The sequence below is a fragment of the Callorhinchus milii genome, unplaced genomic scaffold (genome assembly GCF_018977255.1).
Source record: "Callorhinchus milii isolate IMCB2004 unplaced genomic scaffold, IMCB_Cmil_1.0 Scaffold1, whole genome shotgun sequence".
Taxonomy (NCBI): Eukaryota; Metazoa; Chordata; class Chondrichthyes; order Chimaeriformes; family Callorhinchidae; genus Callorhinchus; species Callorhinchus milii.
The window spans coordinates 117,425,769-117,446,884 of record NW_024704742.1 but is presented as its reverse complement, the minus strand read 5'-3'; the positions used below and the strand labels follow the sequence as shown (position 1 = coordinate 117,446,884).

At 40.8% G+C, this 21,116-nt stretch overlaps 2 protein-coding genes across 2 annotated transcripts; both read right to left on the bottom strand.

Moving 5' to 3' along the window:
• Positions 1-1,713: 1,713 nt before the first annotated feature.
• On the bottom strand, positions 1,714-7,637 carry LOC103186383 (proteinase-activated receptor 1). Its single transcript, XM_007905378.2, has 2 exons — positions 7,304-7,637; positions 1,714-4,230 (listed from the first exon to the last, which is right to left on the bottom strand). The coding sequence occupies exons 1-2, from the start codon at positions 7,368-7,370 to the stop codon at positions 3,026-3,028; spliced, it is 1,272 nt and encodes a 423-aa protein (XP_007903569.1). The 5' UTR covers positions 7,371-7,637; the 3' UTR covers positions 1,714-3,025.
• Positions 7,638-13,772: 6,135 nt separating this feature from the next.
• On the bottom strand, positions 13,773-20,607 carry LOC103186382 (proteinase-activated receptor 1-like). Its single transcript, XM_007905376.2, has 2 exons — positions 20,302-20,607; positions 13,773-15,807 (listed from the first exon to the last, which is right to left on the bottom strand). Exons 1-2 carry the CDS (start codon positions 20,384-20,386, stop codon positions 14,627-14,629), a joined length of 1,266 nt encoding a protein of 421 aa, XP_007903567.1. The 5' UTR covers positions 20,387-20,607; the 3' UTR covers positions 13,773-14,626.
• Between the last annotated feature and the right edge of the window lie 509 nt (positions 20,608-21,116).

The window sequence follows — 21,116 nt, the reverse complement described above, 5'->3', positions numbered from 1 at the left end:
TCGTGAAGCAGTTATTAAACACAGAGTTTAGCGGGTTATTAATTTTATATAAGCATTTTCTAGTTCCGAATACACAGCCCAAATTAATGATCTGCTTCCACCTACATCATTCTACCCAGTTTAACACCTAATCCTTAAATTGCCAGCTGCAGAGAATGTTATCTTCTTGTGCATCAGGTTTTGAAAAAAAGACTTTGAACTATTTTCAACTTTCACGTAATTTCTTACTTATGCTGATAACTTTACAAATATTTACTTCATTTATTTTTAAATCATAGCTTATTTCTCTGTTTCTATACATTTGATCTCCATTTGTGAGCTATGTCCTTCACTGATAAAAACTTAGCCCTGATCAGCTACAGAACAGCTCCAAACACGAGTTTTCTTTAAGTCAGTGAATGAAATATCAAGTCATTAAAGATTCACAAAGAATGTACAGCATGGAAACAAGCCACATGGCCCAACCAATCTGTGCCAATGTTTATACTCCATGAGTCTTCACCCATTCCTTTACTCCTTCCCATACCTTTTTATTCCCCTCTCCTTCATTCCTCTTGAAAGCTTCCCCATTATTTAATTCAACTGTCACTTCAGGCAGCGAATTCCACAATCTCACTACCCTCTGCATGAGTTCTCCTCCAAAATTCTCTTTTTGATCCCCAGTACCTTTCATATTTTAAGCGCTCGAGATGCTACCCTGTGTGGAGGATGCTATATAAGTGCAAGCTGGTGTTCTATTTGTGTCCCATGGTTATGGACTCCCCAACCAGTGGAAATGGCCTATTTATGTTAACCTTATCAAACCCTTTTATAATTTTAAACACTTCTGTTATGTTCCCCCTTAAACATCTCTTTTCTAGCAAAAAAATGTCCAACCTATCCAGTCTATCCTGATAGCAGTAACCTGCCAGCCTCGTAAACCTACATTGTATTGTACTCTTTGACCCAATTGTGTGATGGAGTTGCCCGGATCAGTCTTCTGATGTATTTGCTGTGATATTTAGTGCTTGGCCCCCTCTGATGAGATAGATAACTCACAGATAAATCCAAATAGGTTTTCGTCTTAGAGATGTCCTAGGGGTTAAAAACCTTGTACCTCTTTCCACTAATGAAATCAAATTGAATTCTATAAATTTACAGCATCTTATCCAGGAATTATCTTTGTTGCTGTTCTCCAAATTCCTTCTAATCCATCAATGTCCTTTTGAAAGATAAGTCGCCAGAGTTTAAAACCGATTATCCGTAGCGATAAGAGTTAGAGCTGTATTTTCATAATAGTTATTAGCTGCTGGAGGTTTTCCTTAAGTATAGTAAGAGACTTAGCTATTTATTTGGATTGGGGAGAAGGAAATTAATCACTTCCTGGGCAGGATTGTTTAACCTCAATAGTTTCCACTTTAACTTGTATTTTTAGTTTTAACAAATCTTATTTGCAGTGAAACAGTATATATTCTCTTATCTTTGCTGCGTAAAACCCTTGTGGATGGAATTTCCCTTTTACCTCACAAATTAAATATGATTTTTACAAAAATACTGAGCAGCTTTGTGTTGGAACAAATTGCTTTTACATTCATGATTAAAAAAGCCCCGAAAATCGCCTCCAGATTCCCTTTTCGCCAATGCAGCAGAATTGCTAATATGTACTCTTATCATTCTCCTATTATATAACCTTATAAAGTATGCAGTATTTATGTTCTTTACAAACCTGGAAACAATCTTCTAAAACTTTCCCCCTCGGGGGGCCGTTTATTTGAGTAACTGGAGGAGCAATCGTGGAATGGTTTGAAGTAATAAAATCATTTTTAATATCATTAGCCTGAATTTCTAAATTTTTTTGAAATCTAAGAATGCTACATGTATGCAATAATTGATGAAACACACTTAAACATAATCTGGTTACAATCTTATATACTGTGTAAAATAAGCGGAAAGCAAAGTAACACATAAATTACTTCACATATCTTATTAAATGAGCCTTTAGAGTTTTGTCCATCAATAGGAAATGCATGGAGCATCAACAAATTTTAGTGTTACATAGACATAGTATATAATATCCAACAAACACACATGGATTAACATTCTTGCTTATCAAATAGAATAATAATATTCAGATGGTTAACCAGATGGTTCAGAGGTTTTACAGAGCATATTAATATTTCATGTTAATATTTAAGAATGTTATTGGAAACAATTTTTGTAAATTGAAAATAACGTATGAAGCTTGGACACAGTTGAAATCTGGGTTGCAGTAAACCCTTAACAATGCTATGTAGTATTGTAAAATGTCTTCTTCATTGAGTTTGTGCTATGTATGAATAAATGAGATTGGTTTCTACCAGAAATATGCTTGACTTCTTTAACTATTGCTAACTACAACTTTGCAAATATATTTTTTTCATTTAGAGTATGAAATTCCATCTACTAGTTATTATAACAATCAGAGCCAGCCCTAAATATGACAAAAGAAAGTGAAGAAAGAATGGAATTGGAGCCAGCCAATTACATTTACAATTTTGAAATTGCAGTCAACTGTAATCTTAACATTTTGCTAAGTATTTTAGAAGCAAAGTAAGCAAAAAAGGAACTACACTATCCAACACATTAATGTTTATGTTCTAAACTCAAGGTAACCAGACCCATTGACTGGACGAACATGGCAAGAAAAGGCATTTATGGAATGCATAATACTGAAGTTCAGGGCAGGGGTTAAAGTCACTTTAAATACAATTACATCAAGACTTGGAATTTCTGTTGCCAATGTGGGTCTGGACGTACTCAAAAGTCAAACAACACATAATGAGATATACTCTATGAAGAAAATAAATGTTACTTGAAGAAAATAATTTAAACTTAAATGCAGGGATTGTTCTTTTCTCACAGGTAAAGTTAAGGTATTATATGGATGTAGAATAACTCTGTGCAATGAAGGTATACAATAAGATGATATTGTCACAGAATTGTGAAATCTATATCGTAATGTCATTAAATAAAGAATACTAATTCAGTAAGTGGCAATGTAATCAATTTAGATAAGTAATTTCTGGGAGACAGTATCAGTGGAGCTCCCTGTTTTACTGTTCTTGCATTCTGTCTGACTACTCCCAGATTCAGTTGCTTGCCCACAGCACTGCAGACTCTGCAAATGCTTTTGGCACAAAGATGAGGCGTAATAATAAATCAGAGGGTCAATGCAAGAGCTCACACTCCCGATGCACAGGCACAGGAGATAAGCAAAATACATTGAGTCACTTGCACTGTGATAAAAGTGCAAGTAGTGTATAAGTAGAAGAATATTAGTTGGTGCAAAACAGACAATAAACACAAAAAGCACAATCACAGCCAAACCGATGGCACGAGTTTTTTTGCATTTGGTCGACAGACTTGAAGAGGAAAGAGTAAGGATAATGGATATGTAGCAGATTGAGGTCACAATGAGGGGAAGTACAAAGAACAGCGTACACAAGATGGGAAAGTAGTACAGTGAGTGGTTTTGTAGCGTAGAGAGAGGTAGCACATCATGGCAGGTTGTAATGTTCAGTTTGCTGATATACACCATTTGTTCAGAAAGGAAAAGGGGTAACGCACCAGTGATAGCCAGAACCCACATGACAATGCAAAGTACACTAGCACGTTTAGGGCTACGCCATGAGACTGAGCGTATTGGATAAACCACAGCAAAAAATCGATCAACACTTATGCACATCATCAGCAGCACAGAGCAGTACATGTAAGCATAAAATCCACCAGTAACCATTCGGCACGTGAAAGAACCAAATCCCCAGTCATTGCCAGAGAAATGGTAGGAGATTTTTAGGGGAAGCAACAGCACAAATAGTAAATCTGCAATAGCCAAATTCACCATGAAGATTACGGACGGGGTTTTCAATTTCAGTTTAAACAGGAACAGTAAGATTGCTAAGCAATTGAGAGGCAAACTCATTGCAATAACAGCTGTATAAATTGAAGGAATAAATATGGTCATCCATGGCCCGGTTAGATATTGTCCTGTTATCTTCGAAATAGCCACATAATGTAGATTGGGTTTCTTCGAGTCTTTGACAGAATCCATGACTTTATTTTCATCAGAATCAATTCCAGGAGCATCTTTCGATCCACTTCCGCTGAACTGACCTGAATCTTCACCTTCGATAAGTGCAAGATCAATATATTCAGAGAGTTGAATAATACCTCCAAAGCTTCTAGGAGGGGCTACTGCCTTTGATGAGTTACCTGAGAAACAAAAATCCTCATCTGATGATTCAATAATAAAAATATTGTACAGTTTTCCAGTTTGGGGAGACAATGATAAATGACAATGTTACACATAGGATGTTTATACACTTTCTTGGGTTAATGAAACTGCTGTAAATAATGGTTCCAATCTGTTGCATGGTACGTAATACTAAATGGAATTTTTACCCACAGGATTTGCCCAGATGCTTCTGTTACCTACCATTTGTTATACCACTTTGTAACATCATTGAAACCTGTCAAAGTGCTTCACTGCTTTGTGAAGTGTAGTGACTGTGTATTTTACAAGTAAACGTATCAGCCAACTTGCTCACAGCTTTGTCCCACAAACAGCTATGAAGTGAATGATTTTATCCACAGGATTGCTTGAGGTAAATTTGGAGTTAAATCTCTTGCATCAATATATATTTGTAGCTGAATTGCAGCTGAATTGTCCTGAGAAGGAAAAGCCTTATGCTGCAGCCCCAGTGTTCCGGGGCTGTTTATATATCAACAAGGTGACTAGAGGTCAGGATTACTCTGTACGAAGTAAAGTCAGAATATACAAATATTGATTTTATTATTTTTTCATCATACACAATAAGATGATAAGTCTGTGACTGGAAAATAAAGATCTGTTTTAAATCACTATTTATGACTGAATACAACTAATTGCAAAAGTAGTTCCTATTTCTCTATGTGATTATTGAGGAGAAAATATCACTTTTCCAAATCATATATTCTAAACGTAATTTTAAATGCATTTTAATTTTTAAAAAATATATTTTATATACACATAACAAATTACTTTTAGGCAAGACTTATTAAGGCAATACCAGTCAATGATAATAATAAAGAAATAAAACATTATTTGATTGTTCAACTTATTTTGCTCTGAGATTATGCAGCAACAGCAACAACAACGAGTTATATTTGTGTAGCACCTTTCAAGTCAGGTGGATGCCTCAAGGCACAGAGTTTGCACTGCAGACATCCACGTTTTCACCCTTGAGCGCAATCCTGTAATTACTAGAGTGAGTCAGATTGTTTACTCGTTGATTAATCCACTTCATTGCCTTCCTCATTTAAGGCTCCAATGACGTAAACACAGGCAGGAGAGTAGTAAACACTACTAATTTACAGGGGTTAGCTGTTGTATTTTAGGAGAAGCTGTGCTTCAGCAGCCTAATATGTTTCCTCCTGGAAATCATCCTTAAGATTTTTCACATTTCAAACCATTCTGTGCATTTTCTTGCTTTCCTCTGAGTATAAATCCATCAAGATAAAGTACAGAAAGAGTTAAACCTCAATAATGTTGTTCTAGATTGTTGTACAAGTTATGTAAAATATTTATAACTTCTTATATACTGTCAGATTGTTTGCTGCCTTAAATGAGGTACCATGGCCAAATAATCCCCCCAAATAAAATTGGTCATTTACTTTGTGGCTGTTTGTAGGACACTGCTGTGCACAAATTGACTGGTGTGTTTGCCTACAAATGCACAGTTAATCACTTTACAGTAAAATCTTGCGAACCACTTTCAAATGTCACAACCACCTGATAAAACACATTATCAGATGCAATGCTTATTTCTTCTATCCTAGTGTCAAAAATGAAGAGTTATCACCAAAGCCATGAGTTTTTCAGAGGAAACACTAAACAGCCTCTTGTAGTTTCCCCAAAAACTTGACAGTCCAATGTTTTTTTAAACTTGCTGTCAGTAGTGAATTACTGATTCTTTGCAGAAACAGGCAACTGTTTATATTTTCTTTGTGAATTCCATGGGCTCAGTGACGCATTCAGCATTCAAACTCTGAAAACAAGTGAAAGGGGCAGAGCACTTGGTCAGAAAGGAGATAGGATTTTAAAAGTAAGAGAAAACCCCTGTATCATTTAAATGTTCCAATATAGATTGAAGAAACGTTAATCTGTGTTTCTCTATCATATCCTGATTGTCTTGGTACAAATTTCTAGTAATTTTGGTTTTGTTTCAAAGGTTTAGATTTGTTTTTACCTTCCAACCTTGGATCAAAACTGAATAATAATAATCCTTGTATTTGATATAGCACTTATCACGTCGTCGAGACATCTCAAAGCGCTTCACAGAATGTACTGTAAAGTGAATTGACTTTATATTTTGATGTCTCAACGATGTGATAAGGGGCTATATAAAAATGCAAAGATTATTATATTATTATAAATCAGTGGTTAATCCTGATCCGTGCATAAATAACAATCATGAGAAATGGACCAGATTGCCAGCACTTGTCTGTGAGAGAACATAACAACATGAGAAATGCTAGACGAAAAGTCACCAAGATCCATCTAGTTTGCCTTTCACATATCTCCCAAACTACATCCCATAATGTTATTTCCTGAAAGAAAACTATCAAATCTCTGTTTGAAAGAAGCAACGCTGCAGATCCCTCCTCAAACTCTGCTCTTAAACCCTGTACTTTTGTTTAGGGACAATTGAGGATCCAACAGTTAAACAAACCATGGAAACCATTCATGGCGAAAGTTTCACGCACACACTCACTTAGCCCAACAAATGATCTCCCCCACCNAAAAAAAATGATCCATTCATGGAACAGATAAATAAATGTGTTGAATCAAATCAGAAAACCAAAGTCTGCCCAATGCCTCCACTCTCCGGACTCCCAACCTTATTCCACTGTTCGTATTCCCTGTTTATTTCGGGACTACGCCGTTAAAATCGAGTTCAATTCCAGGCAGTGTGAAACCTTGGGCAAGTTTCCTTACTCCACACACCTAATAATAATCCCTCCAAAAAACGAAAACAATAATAAATTGGTCATTTTCAATCTACGACTGTTTGTGGGACATTGCTGTGCGCAATTGGCTGCCGCGTTCGCCCACAAATATACAGTCAATTCACTTTACAGTGTGTTCCCGTGAAAAGCGCTATATCAAATGCAAGGATTATTATTATTATTATTATCCTTTTTGGGGGGCAAAACATTGTGTGTCCCCCCCCCCCCCCCGCACAGCAAATAATTGTTGGCAAGTGATTGGGGTGTAATCCTTGTGTAAAGGCAGCAGTGCTCTTACCAGGATTTCGAGCCGACACAGCGCGGAGCAGCGCGATGCAGAGCACAAGCCCCACTCCCCCACCCATACTGTCGGGGGGGAATGAGAAAGCCACAGGGCTTTGTGCTGCTCCGAACTGCGATCCCGAATCAGTCTCTTCCACCGGCGAACTCCGGGGCAATCGACGCCAAGTGGCCGCGCAGACGATGGCTACTGCTACTGCTGCTGCTGCTACTGCTACTGCTGCTGCTGCTGCTGCTGCGATGCTGGGGCTCAGTTTGTGGCGATGCTCACACGCTCTGCCCTCGGAGCAGATCAGTCCGGACTTCACTCTCTCTCTCTCTCTCTCTCTGTCTGTCTCACTCTCTCACTCTCGGCTCCGCATTCCTGAGTGACGTTCTTCTGATCCGATCCAAACGTGGCGACTCTCAGCTCCGGTGATCAGATAACGAACCCATCGATTCCGGGAAGCGTTTGAAGCAAAGAGAGACACTTGTGCACAAACCGGATCCCAAGTTCGTGCAATTACTCCCCAAGTGCCCTCGTCGTCCCCCTCCGGAGACCACTGCTGTGCCACAACCGCCTTTGCAAACACGAGCATAGACTGCAGAGCGGAGGCGATATTTTTTGGGGGTGAGATCGCCGGTACCAAAGGTGTAAAAGATGCGATCCCCGTGAAACGATTCCAAACCTATTTCCCTTTTGGGAGTGGCGCAGCGGCGAGAAACGGGAAAGAAATCTTCGTCGCTTCGGGGGTAACAACTCGCAGCAAAGCCGTTGCGCGGAGTTCGGTGCAATGTGGCAACTTTCAAGGGCGCATTTTCCAGTGTGTTGCAACGATGATGATGATAATAATAATAATAATAATAATAGTAATTATGATTATCACGAGTGCGTTATTGGGATTGACTGCCAGGAACTTTGCAGGAGGGATGGGGGGGAAAGGTCTAATCTGATGCGATAAGAATTACATTCAAGATCCTCCCTCTTCTCACAGAACATGTGGAACGTGTAGAGAATACACTCACAGGGAACTGAGTCACTCGCTGCCCACCCTTTTGCTGCCCTCTCCTTAGCGTTGCAGTATTGCATTGCCATTTAAAAGACCCCCGAATGCATTAATTTGCTAATCTATAGTTAACCCCACCGATCCCGGTCTTTATATGGCCATTTCCAAAATATCACCTCCTCGCAGCTTAACAAACCTCAACTGTTTGCTGATAGTATGACTTTTGTGTTTTGCTCTCCACCAAGTTTGAAAGTTGATTTGTTCGGATCGGTCTTCAGCAATTTTACTCACGTTGTTTTATTAAAAAGAATGCAGCATAGCATAGGCAAACGGGCAAAAAATTCTGCCTTTTTTTTTATAAAACGAAAGGCAGAGCTTTAATGTCCCATCGGAGGCTGTAATTTAAAAAAAACAGGCTACCGTTTATCCGCATTCCCAATCCTTTTCTTGCAGCCTGAATTGGAAATTGAAACAGAAAATGCTGGGAATGCACAGCGAGTCAATCAGTAATACTCTGCTTTGAATCAATCAATTCCTCTTAAGCATGGTGATGGGTTTCCGCCTGCGTCAGACGCCCGGCTGACCAAAAACAAAAGTCAATCAAAGAGAAATCTAGGATGTTTCCCCCTTCCCCCTTCCCCAGGAATAAAAAGATTCCAATCTCTTCACAGACTGACGTGAAGCAATCGCAGTTCTTGTTATTGTATATTCAGATAAAATCTTGGTATTGAGACCAAACATAAGAAGTTTCACAAATGCATACCATGTACACATATCTGAAATGGAATGGCCACTCCCTGAGAGTTGCAGGGAGTGGCCTAATTCCACAAATTATTGGGCCCAGCTTAGTAAGAACCAAGAGTTTCTATCAACTAAAACCATATAATTTGCCATTGAGAGCACTGGCTGGCAAGCACCCGCTTCTTATCCAGCGAGAACTACCATACCCATAACAACAACAACAAAATTACATTTGTATAGGAGGGAGGAGGGAGGAGGTGACCGTAGAGGTGACGGTCGAAGAGGAAGGTCTTCAGTCATGGCTTAAAAGACCCAGCCCCCCCAACCTCCCACACCCCCAACTGAGTGACGTGCAAGGTTCCTTGCCCCCAGTGCCAGTCTGGATTTCCCAAGTCCTGCTGATGAATCAGGTTGCTTGTTTGACATCAGTCGTGTCTAGGCGTACTATGGATCTGCCCTGGCTGAGGAACTGGTCTATCTGAGGCCACTGCAGAGGATTGCCTCAATTCCGATATTCCAGTAGTAAGCACCTCACCTGGTTACTAGTTCAGCTCTAAGAAGATTTGCTTATCAACCCACCCCCACTCCTGCCACCACAACTGTGAAGCACTTTCAGGTGGCTTCCTGATAAAATAGGCGCTATATACATGTAAATTGTGTTCGGGTAGTGTACAATTGTTTTCAGTTATTTCAGGAAACCGGCTAGGTTAGTTCCACCAGAGAATGATATGTGAGAAGAAAAGTAAATGATGTCAGCTTTTCCATGTGGAACTGTAGAAAACAACAATATTTTGCTTATTCTGAGTAAAAACTCATACTTCACTTTACTTATTTATTGTGGCAAAGGAAATTTTTCGGTTTGTGTGAACCAAGTTGACAAAACAGAGGCCCTCTGGTTTGGCTCCCGTCAGTACCTCCGCACCTCAGGCATTGATAGCATCACTGTTCATCAATGCACCCTAAATGTGGCTTTATAGCAAATCTTTATTTTGAAGATAGTCAAAACAGCAATTTACCTTCACATAGCACAGTTATTGTAGGATGTGTCAAAGCAATTCACACAGCTGTCAGGGAGTCTGACACAACAACAACTTGCATTTATATAGCGCTCTGCACATGGGACAGCATCTCGGCGCACTTAACAATGGCAGAGTCTGACACCGAGCCAGGGGGATGAAGGAGGTGACCGTAGAGGTGACAGTCGAAGAGGAAGGTCTTCAGTCATGGCTTAAAAGATCCCCCACCCCCACACCCCCGGCTGAGTGAAGATGGAGCTGAGGGAGGAGAAGCTTGTGGGAGGGGGTGGGGGAAGCAGGCCAATAGTACATAGAATAAATAGATCTTAAGGCAGGTGTCCAACCTCCCTTTCCTCTCCAAGGTCCTAGAATGAGTTGTTGCTTCTCAGCTTCGTTCCTTCCTGTCCCGCCATTCCCTTCTCGAACCCCTCCAATTGGGTTTCCGTGTCGCCCACAGCACAGAAACAGCTTTGGTCAAAGTGACAAATGACATTCTGTCCATCTGCGACCAGGGCTCCCTCTGCCTCCTCGTCCTCCTTGACCTCTCTGCTGCTTTCGACACCGTCGACCACTCTATCCTCATTCCACTGACTCTCCTCTCACTTCAACCTTCACAGCTCTGTCCTTCACTGTTTCAGATTGTATCTCTCACAACGCTTCCACTTCATCTCCACAAATGGTTTCTCCTCTAGCCCCCACATCGTCTTGTGTGGTGTTCCTCAGGGCTCTGTCCTTGGTCCCCTCCTCTTCAATATCTATATGCTCCCTCTTGGTGACATCATCCGCAGATATGGGGTCAACTTCCACATATATGTGGATGACACCCAACTCCACCTCTCTGCCTCCACCCTTGATTTCAGGACTACTGCTGTCGTGACAGAATGTCTGTCAAACATCAAGTCCTGGATGAGAGCTAACTTTCTTCAGTTGGACGTCAACAAGACCGAGGCCCTCTTGATTGGCTCCCCTCAGCGCCTCCTCACCTCAGGCACTGACAGCATCACCATCCACGGTTGCACACTGTACCTTGCTAAACCAGTCCGGAACCTTGGGGTCTTGTTTGACCCTCAACTATCCTTTCTACCCCACATCTCCACCATGACCCACTCTACCTTTATCCACCTCCGCAACATCGCCCACCTCCGCCACTGTCTCACACCGCAGGCCACCGAAACCCTTATATATGCTTTCATTACATCGAGGCTCGACTATGCAAACTCATTGCTTTTCGGTATCTACAACTCCTCCCTCCATAGACTGGAGATCATCCAGAACTCTGCAGCCTGTGTCCTCTCCCGCACCAGGCTCCGTGACTCTATCACCCCCATCCTTACCCAACTCCTCTGACTTCCCATCACACAGAGGATACAGTTCAAAATCCTGGTCCTCACCTTCAAAGCCCTCCATGGTCTTGCTCCCCCCTACCTCCGGGACCTCCTAACCCCCTACCCCATCCTGCTCGCTCCCTCCACTCAGCGGGTTCCGGCCTGCTTCACGTCCCCTGCCTCGCTCGCCCCACTGTTGGTGAGCGGACCTTCTGCCACTCTGCCCTCACCCTCTGGAACTCCATCTCGCAGTCCCTCAACCTCATCCCCTCCCTTGCCACCTTCAAGACCCATCTCAAGACCCTCCTCTTCGACCGTGCTTTCGAGCTCCCTGTTTCCCCCCCTGCCCTCCACCCTCACCCACACCGACCCCAGCTCGGGTCCATAACTTTGTCTGTCCAACGACTTGGGACGTCCTCCTGATGTGAAAGGTGCTGTACAAATGTAATTTTGTTGTTTGTTGCTTTTGTTGTTGTTTTGAAGGTGGAGAGGGAGGGGCAAGAAGGAGGGACACAGGGATTGAGTTCCACAGCAAGGGGGCAGCATAGCAGAAAACTTGCCCATCAGTGGCGAGGCATACAGGAAGGGAGATGAAAGTGGTTAGTGATAGCTGTGCAGAGGGAGGATCTGGGCCTGTACAGTCACAGAAGGTGGGAGTGGTATGGTGGGGCTTGGCAATGGAGGTAATGGATCAATGGATCTGTCAGGAGATGGGACCCAGTGGACTGCACATAAAACAAAACAACAATATAATCTAACTTTACTTCAACAAATGACACTGGACTTGTGGAAATGAATCAGTAGCTCTTTTGTTCTGAACTAGAAGTCAACACTTTGTCTTGCCGAGATAGAATTCAAATAAAACTAGTTTGTGCTGTAAAGATTTGCATTATTATTGTTAGAGTGGATAGGCTTACACAATATTAATACAGTACTTCTCCCATTTGAGACTTTCAGGCCACTTATTAAATATTTTATCTGCCTGACGCACATACTTCAACTGGAAGCAAACTTGCATATTGTACATTCTTAAATAACCTTTTTAAGACAGGGAAATTTCAACAGGAGATAGGTTAGCCGCTGCCAAACAGAGTGCATTTAATATCTGATTGGAATCATCAATGTGCTGAGAATGGGTCTCTGGAGATAAATAAAATAAAAAATAATAATCCTTGCATTTAATATGGTGCCTTTCACACTGGGAGGATGTGTCAAAGAGGTTCACACCATCGCCTATAAAGTGTAGGGACTATATTTTATAGGCGAACATGCCAAACAATTTGCAGACAAAAATATCCCATAAACAGCCATGAAATAAATGAAAAATTCTATCTGAGGTCGTTGGCCAGAATACCAAGAGAGACCCCTCTTTATTTCTGAACAGTACCATGGGATATTTAACATTCAACTGAACTGGCAGATGGGCAGCTCAATTTTTAACATCTTATTAGCATAAGGCAGCACCTTCCAGACAATAAGCTCAAAGTCCTGCGGTGAGTCTTAAAATTTACAATCTTCTGTCTCTGAGATGAGATTGCTATCAACTGAGCCATCCTCTACACAGAAAGTCATATGCTCAATCTATGAATAGGTTTGTGATACATATTTACATGATAAGATTGCTGAAGTAGCAGTAAACATTTGCAAAGTTTTTACTTTTTCATTTCGTTCAATTTATTTGAAAAAATATATTTAAATATTAGATACAAAATGGTAAAAATAGCGATAAAGAATGTGAACAACAAGCATCATCATCATGATATCCAGTTTCATTCTTGTTCTGAAAACTTGTAATAGAACTCAACAAGTAAATCTTTCTTCATTGCAAACCTGAAATAGTACATTTCATTCATTTGAAAGATTTCAACATCATTTTCCTTTTTTAAACCACTCAACAGTTTGGTGCAACAGTAAATATAATTTGAAAGTCTTCAGGTTTTCTGGTTCCTGTAATGTGGCATTTTGGTTTGCACTCCTCTTACAGTTATGCTTCTATGCTTCTTGGTTGTGTGTTGACTCAAAGTACTGTGGACAATAATATAATATATTATTTCAGAGCCTCGGGATGTTCTCCTGACGTGAAAAGCGCTTTACAAATGTAATTTTGTTGTTGTAACACAATAATAATAATAATAATCCTTGCATTTGATATAGCGCTTTTCACGTCGGGAGGAGGTCCCAAAGCGCTTCACAGAATATACTGTAAAGTGAATTGACTGTATATTTGTGGGTGAACGCGGCAGCCAATTGCGCACAGAAATGTCCCACAAACAGTCGTAGATTGAAGATGACCAATTTATTATTGTTTTGGGTTTTGGAGGGATTATTACTAGGCTCTGTGTGGAGTAAGGAAACTTGCCCAAGGTTTCGCCCTCTGGCTGGGATTGAACCCAAGTCTCTCACTTGCAAAGCGAGTGCTCTAACCAATGAGCTACAAGACTCCAAATACTGCCCATCTGAAATGTTTGTCCATTCTGGTTTTCCATGTTTCTTTGAATGAGGTGCTCAAAAGGTTGTCTTATACAAAACTTTCCAATAGGTAAGTGCATTCACTAATGAAATCCATTCCAAATCACAGTGAGGAGATTCCTTCCCCATGGAATTTTTGTTGATTATAAAAGTACAATATATAAATTTGTTCGATCATTTGCAATCCTTCTGGCAAATAAAGGCAGAAAAGTTCTGCATTTTCAGTGAATGCATTATTGCTGACTTAATTCGTATATGTACTAAGTTGAATTTTGATATTTAATAGAATAAAGAGGTGTGGGAGACAGGATTAGGAATGGTAAAGGAGACTCAAGTCGATTACACAATAACCCAAACTAGTTGGGGCAGTGTCCTGTTTCTGTGGCTTAATGTTCTACATAATTTAATCTAAACAAAAACTAAGAGCCTGAGGAGCAGTTTCTTCTATGACTTGACAAATATGCCATCATGTTATGTCTGCAAGAAGCTAGTTGTTATGCCATGCATGGGATCGAAATGTTCAAGTGCTTATGAAAGCATTAACGCTGAACAATGATCCGGAATGTGCTTTATCCAGAACCAAACTGAAATGGGTGAAAGCCTGAGAAGTGCCCCCACAAGAACAACATCATTTTGACCAAGTTTCAGTCTCTGACAACATCTACACTGGATTCATACACATACCTACTCAAGGAGCAAGGATTGCAATATAGAATAAAGCAAAATTGCTATGTAAAGTAACTTTAACTAATAAATACTATATGTGTAACACCATGTGAGGGGTTCACGTTAATAATTGTTTGTGGATGTCACCAATGGGAGATGTGGTTCCCAATTTATCATTCAAACATTCCATCCGACTACTCCCAGATTCAGTTGCTTGCCCACAGCACTGCAGATTCTGCAAATGCTTTTGGCACAAAGATGAGGCGTAATAATAAATCAGAGGGTCAATGCAAGAGCTCACACTCCCGATGCACAGGCACAGGAGATAAGCAAAATAGATCGAGTCACTTGCACTGTGATAAAAATGCAAGTAGTGTATAAGTAGAAGAATATTAGTTGGTGCAAAACAGACAATAAACACAAAAAGCACAAGCACAGCCAAACTGATGGCACGAGTTTTTTTGCATTTGGTCGACAGACTTGAAGAGGAAAGAGTAAGGATAATGGATATGTAGCAGATTGAGGTCACAATGAGGGGAAGTACAAAGAACAGCGTACACAAGATGGGAAAGTAGTACAGTGAGTGGTTTTGTAGCGTAGAGAGAGGTAGCACATCATGGCAGGTTGTAATGTTCAGTTTGCTGATATACACCATTTGTTCAGAAAGGAAAAGGGGTAACGCACCAGTGATAGCCAGAACCCACATGACAATGCAAAGTACACTAGCACGTTTAGGGCTACGCCATGAGACTGAGCGTATTGGATAAACCACAGCAAAAAATCGATCAACACTTATGCACATCATCAGCAGCACAGAGCAGTACATGTAAGCATAAAATCCACCAGTAACCATTCGGCACGTGAAAGAACCAAATCCCCAGTCATTGCCAGAGAAATGGTAGGAGATTTTTAGGGGAAGCAACAGCACAAATAGTAAATCTGCAATAGCCAAATTCACCATGAAGATTATGGACGGCGTTTTCAATTTCAGTTTAAACAGGAACAGTAAGATTGCTAAGCAGTTGAGAGGCAAACTCATTGCAATAACAGCTGTATAAACAGAAGGAATAAATATGGTCATCCACGGTCCGGTTAGGTATTGTCCTGCTATCTTCGAAATGTTCACATGAATTGCCTTCTCGGCATCTTCAAACTTTACAGACTTTATATACAGACTTTCGTTAAGTCTGTATTCTGAGCCGGAATTTTGCCTTCTGTGCTGAGAATTGTTACAAGCAGAAGATCCACATTTGGTTCCAGCAAAACTCCTGATTGTACCATTAAAGATCGAGTTGTCATCTGAAAAATGAATCAAATCTGAAATGAACATACAACTCAAGTTATAAAAGTACGAGAAAAAGCATTAGCACGATATACTCACTCTATACAAACTTATCTTTGGGAATGTCTTTCTGTAACTATTATTTTTCTGAATTTTTCTTCCATTCATGGAGCTTTATAAACAATATATCAGAGTCAAGATTCAGTGGACTCACTGAAACTTTCTGGCAAGCTAATAATAATCATAATTGTTGCATTTGATACTAGAATCTTTTACATTGGGGAGATGTCTCTGAGTCTTTCCAGAATTCACTGTAAAATGTAGTGACTGTATTTTGTAGGCAAATGCAGCAGCCAATTTGTGCAGCGATGTCACATAAACAACAACAAATTGCATTTATTTAGTGCCTTTCACGTCAGGAGGACGTCCCAAGGCTATGAAACTGACATGAAGTGAATGTTTTTTTTTCCTGGGAGATTTTTTTGCCACGCACAACAGAAGAAATAAACGTCTCATCTGATGGATGGCACCTCTGATATTGTTGACCTCTCCCTTGTACTGTGCTGAAGTATTAGGCTAGACTGAATTCAAAGTCCCCACGTGGAGCTTGAATCCAGAGATGAAAGTGCTACCAACCGAGCCAGGCTAATACCTATAAGGTTATAATGTGCAGTATTAAAAAATAAGTTCAGCAACAAAACATACAGCAAATCTACAGCACAAATTGTGTGAAGTGTTTTGAACATTTCGATGACAAGATAAAGTTCTATATCAAACAACTATCATTTTAAGTGATATCTTTACTCTTATATAAAAGCTCAAGAAACCTTTTCTATTTTGTGTGTGTGTTTTTTATTTTGCTGAAATGTTCATTCTTATGGAAATTCCAGTCTGGCTAACAAATTCACAATCATTACACTTTGCAACAATTCTTTTGAGGCGCTATACAAAATGTAATTTGTTGTTGAGATGGTTCGACAGTATGATAAGGAGTAATATCAAATGCAATTGGTATTTTTATTAGTTTTATTTCATGCCTTAGATTCTTTCCTCTTCTCAAACTGCATTTTGTGCTTTATATTTATATTCCTAAATTGTTTCAGAAAGTTAGTTATTGTTTGATTATTTCAACAGTAGTTTCTACATTCCTATTTCATTCTTTTTAGTGCCTCAGTTGAAGTGCCCTGTTGTGAGAAAGCCATGTCAGCTCAAATGAAATCTTGAGCAGAGCAACAGAGTCACGAGCCAGGATCAAATTCTGAAACCCGGGTATAAATTATTTGAATTCTCTACAACACATTGAATCACATACATATTTCAATTCATCCAATGCTGAAATACTAGTAAATAAAAAGTGAAACAATCAAAATTCAAGCTAAAAGCCAGATACGGTAAACTTCAAAGTATATAAATTCAATCCCTTTGAATACACTGATTTTCTGTTTCTTTCGCTATGGTTGCCTAGTTTATTTAACAATGAGTCACACCAATCTGAAAGGGCAATGCAATCAACTTGACTCATGTGACAGCATACATAAAAAGGACATTGTAATGAGATCTAACTACATGGGAATCATGTATCAGTCCCGAATGGGTTAGAATAGATTAATTTTTGTAATAAAATCGGTCATTCACTTTTATGGCTGCTTCGGGACATTTCTGTGCGTAATTTGTCTGGTGTGTTCACCCACACAAAAAAACAGTCAGAATAGAGTATATCTTTGAGATGTCTCTTGACATAAAAGACATAATATTAAATGTAAGGATTACTATGAACACTTTATACTGGAGTATGTGGAGTCCTGTAGCTCAGTGGTTAGAGCACATAGTTCATAAGCGAGATACCTGGGTTTGATTCTCGGCAAGGTGAAAAGTTGGGCAAGTTTCTTTACTCCACACACCTCTGTTTACCTATCAGTTAGTAGGAACCTGGTTGTTAGTCAATTGGAATATCGCTTTTCTGGAGTTAATAATTACTTAAAAAAGGAAAAAATTGTCACTTCAATCCACAACTGTTTGTGGGACACTGCTGGGCACATTTGGCTGCTGCATTTTGCCCACAAAATATAAAGTCAATTCACTTTACAATATATTCTGTGAAGTGCTTTGAGACGTTGTGAAGATGTGATAAGACGCTAGAATCAAATGCAAGGATTATTATTATACGCACATTAACCCCTCCTTTGATCTCTAAAGTACTGTACTTAAAATAGCATTAATAGTTGCTTATACTTTCAACTGTCAACCATTTTGGGTGTAGGTGTTGGTTGACCTCTGATTATGATTATTCCTTTTTCATCCCAGTTTACCTATGAAAGCATTTTAAAAATAATTTTTCGTTCCAAATATTTTCCCAAAATAATTTCTCCCCATAGTAGTCAAACCTGGCATTGTTTATTATTTTATACTTACATAATTTCTCACCACAGAATCAAATCTAACACCAGTAATTCTCAGCAAATAAAGCATGACCACACAGCACAATACTGTATTGTGCTCAGGGCATCTCATTTACAGGCTGGGTAAACAAAACATTAGGCCCCAACAACATTGGTCTTTTGACTCTTCTACATTTTTTGTCCACTTTAATTAGATTGCAGTTAGACACAATACATGTCTATCCCTGACGCTGGAAAAGATTTCTCTTGATTGCCTTCAACCCAGCACCGGACTCTCTAACCTTTTATATATTACTTTGTTATCATGGTATGGATGGCTCTTATGTATGTACTCATGGACTTCCTTACCTCTAAAATTCACATCCACCTGGCAGCTTCATCCTTCTGCCCGGTGTCACCTACCACCCCCATTCTGTCTCCCTCACCCACCCCACCCTCAGCTCCTACCACGGCCCCCATTCTACATTCATTTTCTCCATCTCTCCTTCCTCGCTCTCATCCACCATCACCACAATGAAACCCTCTACCTGCTGCCTTGAACCTCCTCCCCACCCAACTGCTGATCACCCAGTTCTCCCTCCTCTGCCCACTGTTGGCAGACACTATTAACCGGTCTCTCTCCTCAGGATCAGTCCCACTTCCCCTCAAAACCGTGGTCATCACCCCCCTCCTTAAAAAATCTACCCTCGATCCGTCCAACTTTGGCCACTACCATCCTATCTCAAACCTGCCCTTCCTGGCCAAAACTCTGGAAAGCGTTGTTGCCAACCAACCACACACACATCTCCCTCCACACCCTACTCGAACCCCTTTCCGCCCTGCCCACAGTACAGAGACAGTGCTTGTAAACGTCACAAATGATATCCTCTCTATCTGTGACTAGGGCTCCCTCTGCCTCCTCATCCTCCTGGACCGCTCCATCTCGTTTGACACAGTCGATCACGCCATCCTCCTCCACCGCCTGTCCTCCATCATCCACCTCAGTGGGAGCGCACTCACTTGGTTCAAGCCCTACCGTACAAACCGCCAGCACTACATTTCTGCAAATGGCTTTTCTTCTTGCTTCCACCCGGTCACCTGCGGGGTATCCCAGGGATCCATCCTTGGTCCCCTTCTCTTCCTCATCTATACGCTCCCACTCGGTGATGTCAACTGCAGACACGGGGTTAACTTCCACATGTATGCGGATGACACTCAACTCTATTTTTTCACCTCCAGCTGCGATCCCCAGTTCCCTGATGTTCTGTCAGTACAGTGTCTGCCGGACATCAAGAGCTGCATGAGCGCAAATTTCCTGCAGTTAAACGTCAACAAAACGGAAGCCATACTTTTTGGCTCCCGCTGACATCTTCTGTCCCAAAGTTCCGACCTCTTCAACACCCCCAGTTCCTAATCATGTCATTGAAACGTCTCAAAGCGCTTCACAGAATATACAGTAAATATAATACTTGCATTTGATATGGTACTTTTCATGTGTTCTAGACGTCTCAAAGCACCTCACAGAATAGACTGTAAAGTGAATTGACTGTATATTTGTGGGCGAATCACATCAGCCAATTAGCCAAGCAGTGTCCCTCAGACAGTCGTGGATTGAGTCTCCAAATTATTATGATTTTTTTCTAAATTGAAGAGATCGACCAACAACCGGGTTCCTACTTACTGCTAGATAAACAGAGGTGTGTAGAGTAACAAAACTTGCCCAACGTTTTGCTCTGCGGGGAAGATGAGCTATGAAGTGGATCGACTGTATCTTTTGTGGGCAAAACGCCACCGCAGGCAAGTTGCACGCAGCAGTGTCCCACAAACAGCCATGGAATGAGTGACTAATTTTTATTGGGGGGGAGGATTAGAAACTCCTGTTTGGGTTTCCGAACCCAACTCCTGGGATTGTGATCTCAAGTTATTACCCCTTTACACTGCTTCCAGATCCACAGAAATGCCAGTATCCCAGGGTTATTTTACCCTTTTCAACTCACCCCCTTGAGTGTACAAGCCAACTCCATAAATAACAATAGCAACACCCACTGACAGTAACGTGGGTGTAACATGTACATTAAGCCCAACACAACAAAATAAGTTGCAAATAACGATCCCGATCCCAGCCTCTCTTACCCGAATTTGATGCTGAGACGCCGGAGAGGAACGCGATGCAGAGCACGATCTGGACCTTCCAGCCCATGGTGGCCGAGGAGAGCATCTGCTGGTCTGATCTCCCAGACACTCAGCTCTGGACAGCAAGGCAAGGCAAGGCAAGGCAAGGCAAGGCAAGGCAAGGCAAGCACCAGCCGCTCTCACAAACCAGCTTCTGCTAAATCCACAAGACTGATGAAAGGACTGAAAGGTGCCTCTGGGCGACACAGACCAGTGAGTGCTTTCAAGGTTTAAACTGGATTAGGTTTCTCATTCCTCTTCCTGTCGCAAACCGCTTCCAGTTGCTCTCAGGTACAGTCATCTATGAGCTATTGGAGGAGTGACTGTTCCTCCTCCTTCTCCTCTCTATTCCAATTAAACAGGGAGCAGCCAGTGAGTGAGAGGCGTGTGATCAGCAGCCATTAACCCTTACACTCCTTCAAGGTCCATACAAATCCCAGTGCCAGTCTTCTTAAGCTTCTCGACTCATGCTCTTCAAGTTCGAAGCCAACTCTCTGCATAACATCAGTAACACCTACTGTCAGCACTTTGATTGTAACATTAACATTGTAATTCATTCATAAACAACAAATAATAAGTTGCAAATAACGGAATCGTCCGTTCTGACGAAGGCTCGTGGACCTGAAAGGTTGATTCACTTTCCTTTCTTCATAGATGCTGCCTGACCTGCTGAGTGTTCCCAGCAACTTCGGTTTTTGTTTCATATTGTTTCATATTTTTTATGAAAATCTGCAGTATGTTGCGTTTCGTTGCAAATAATACCATGTTTAAAACAT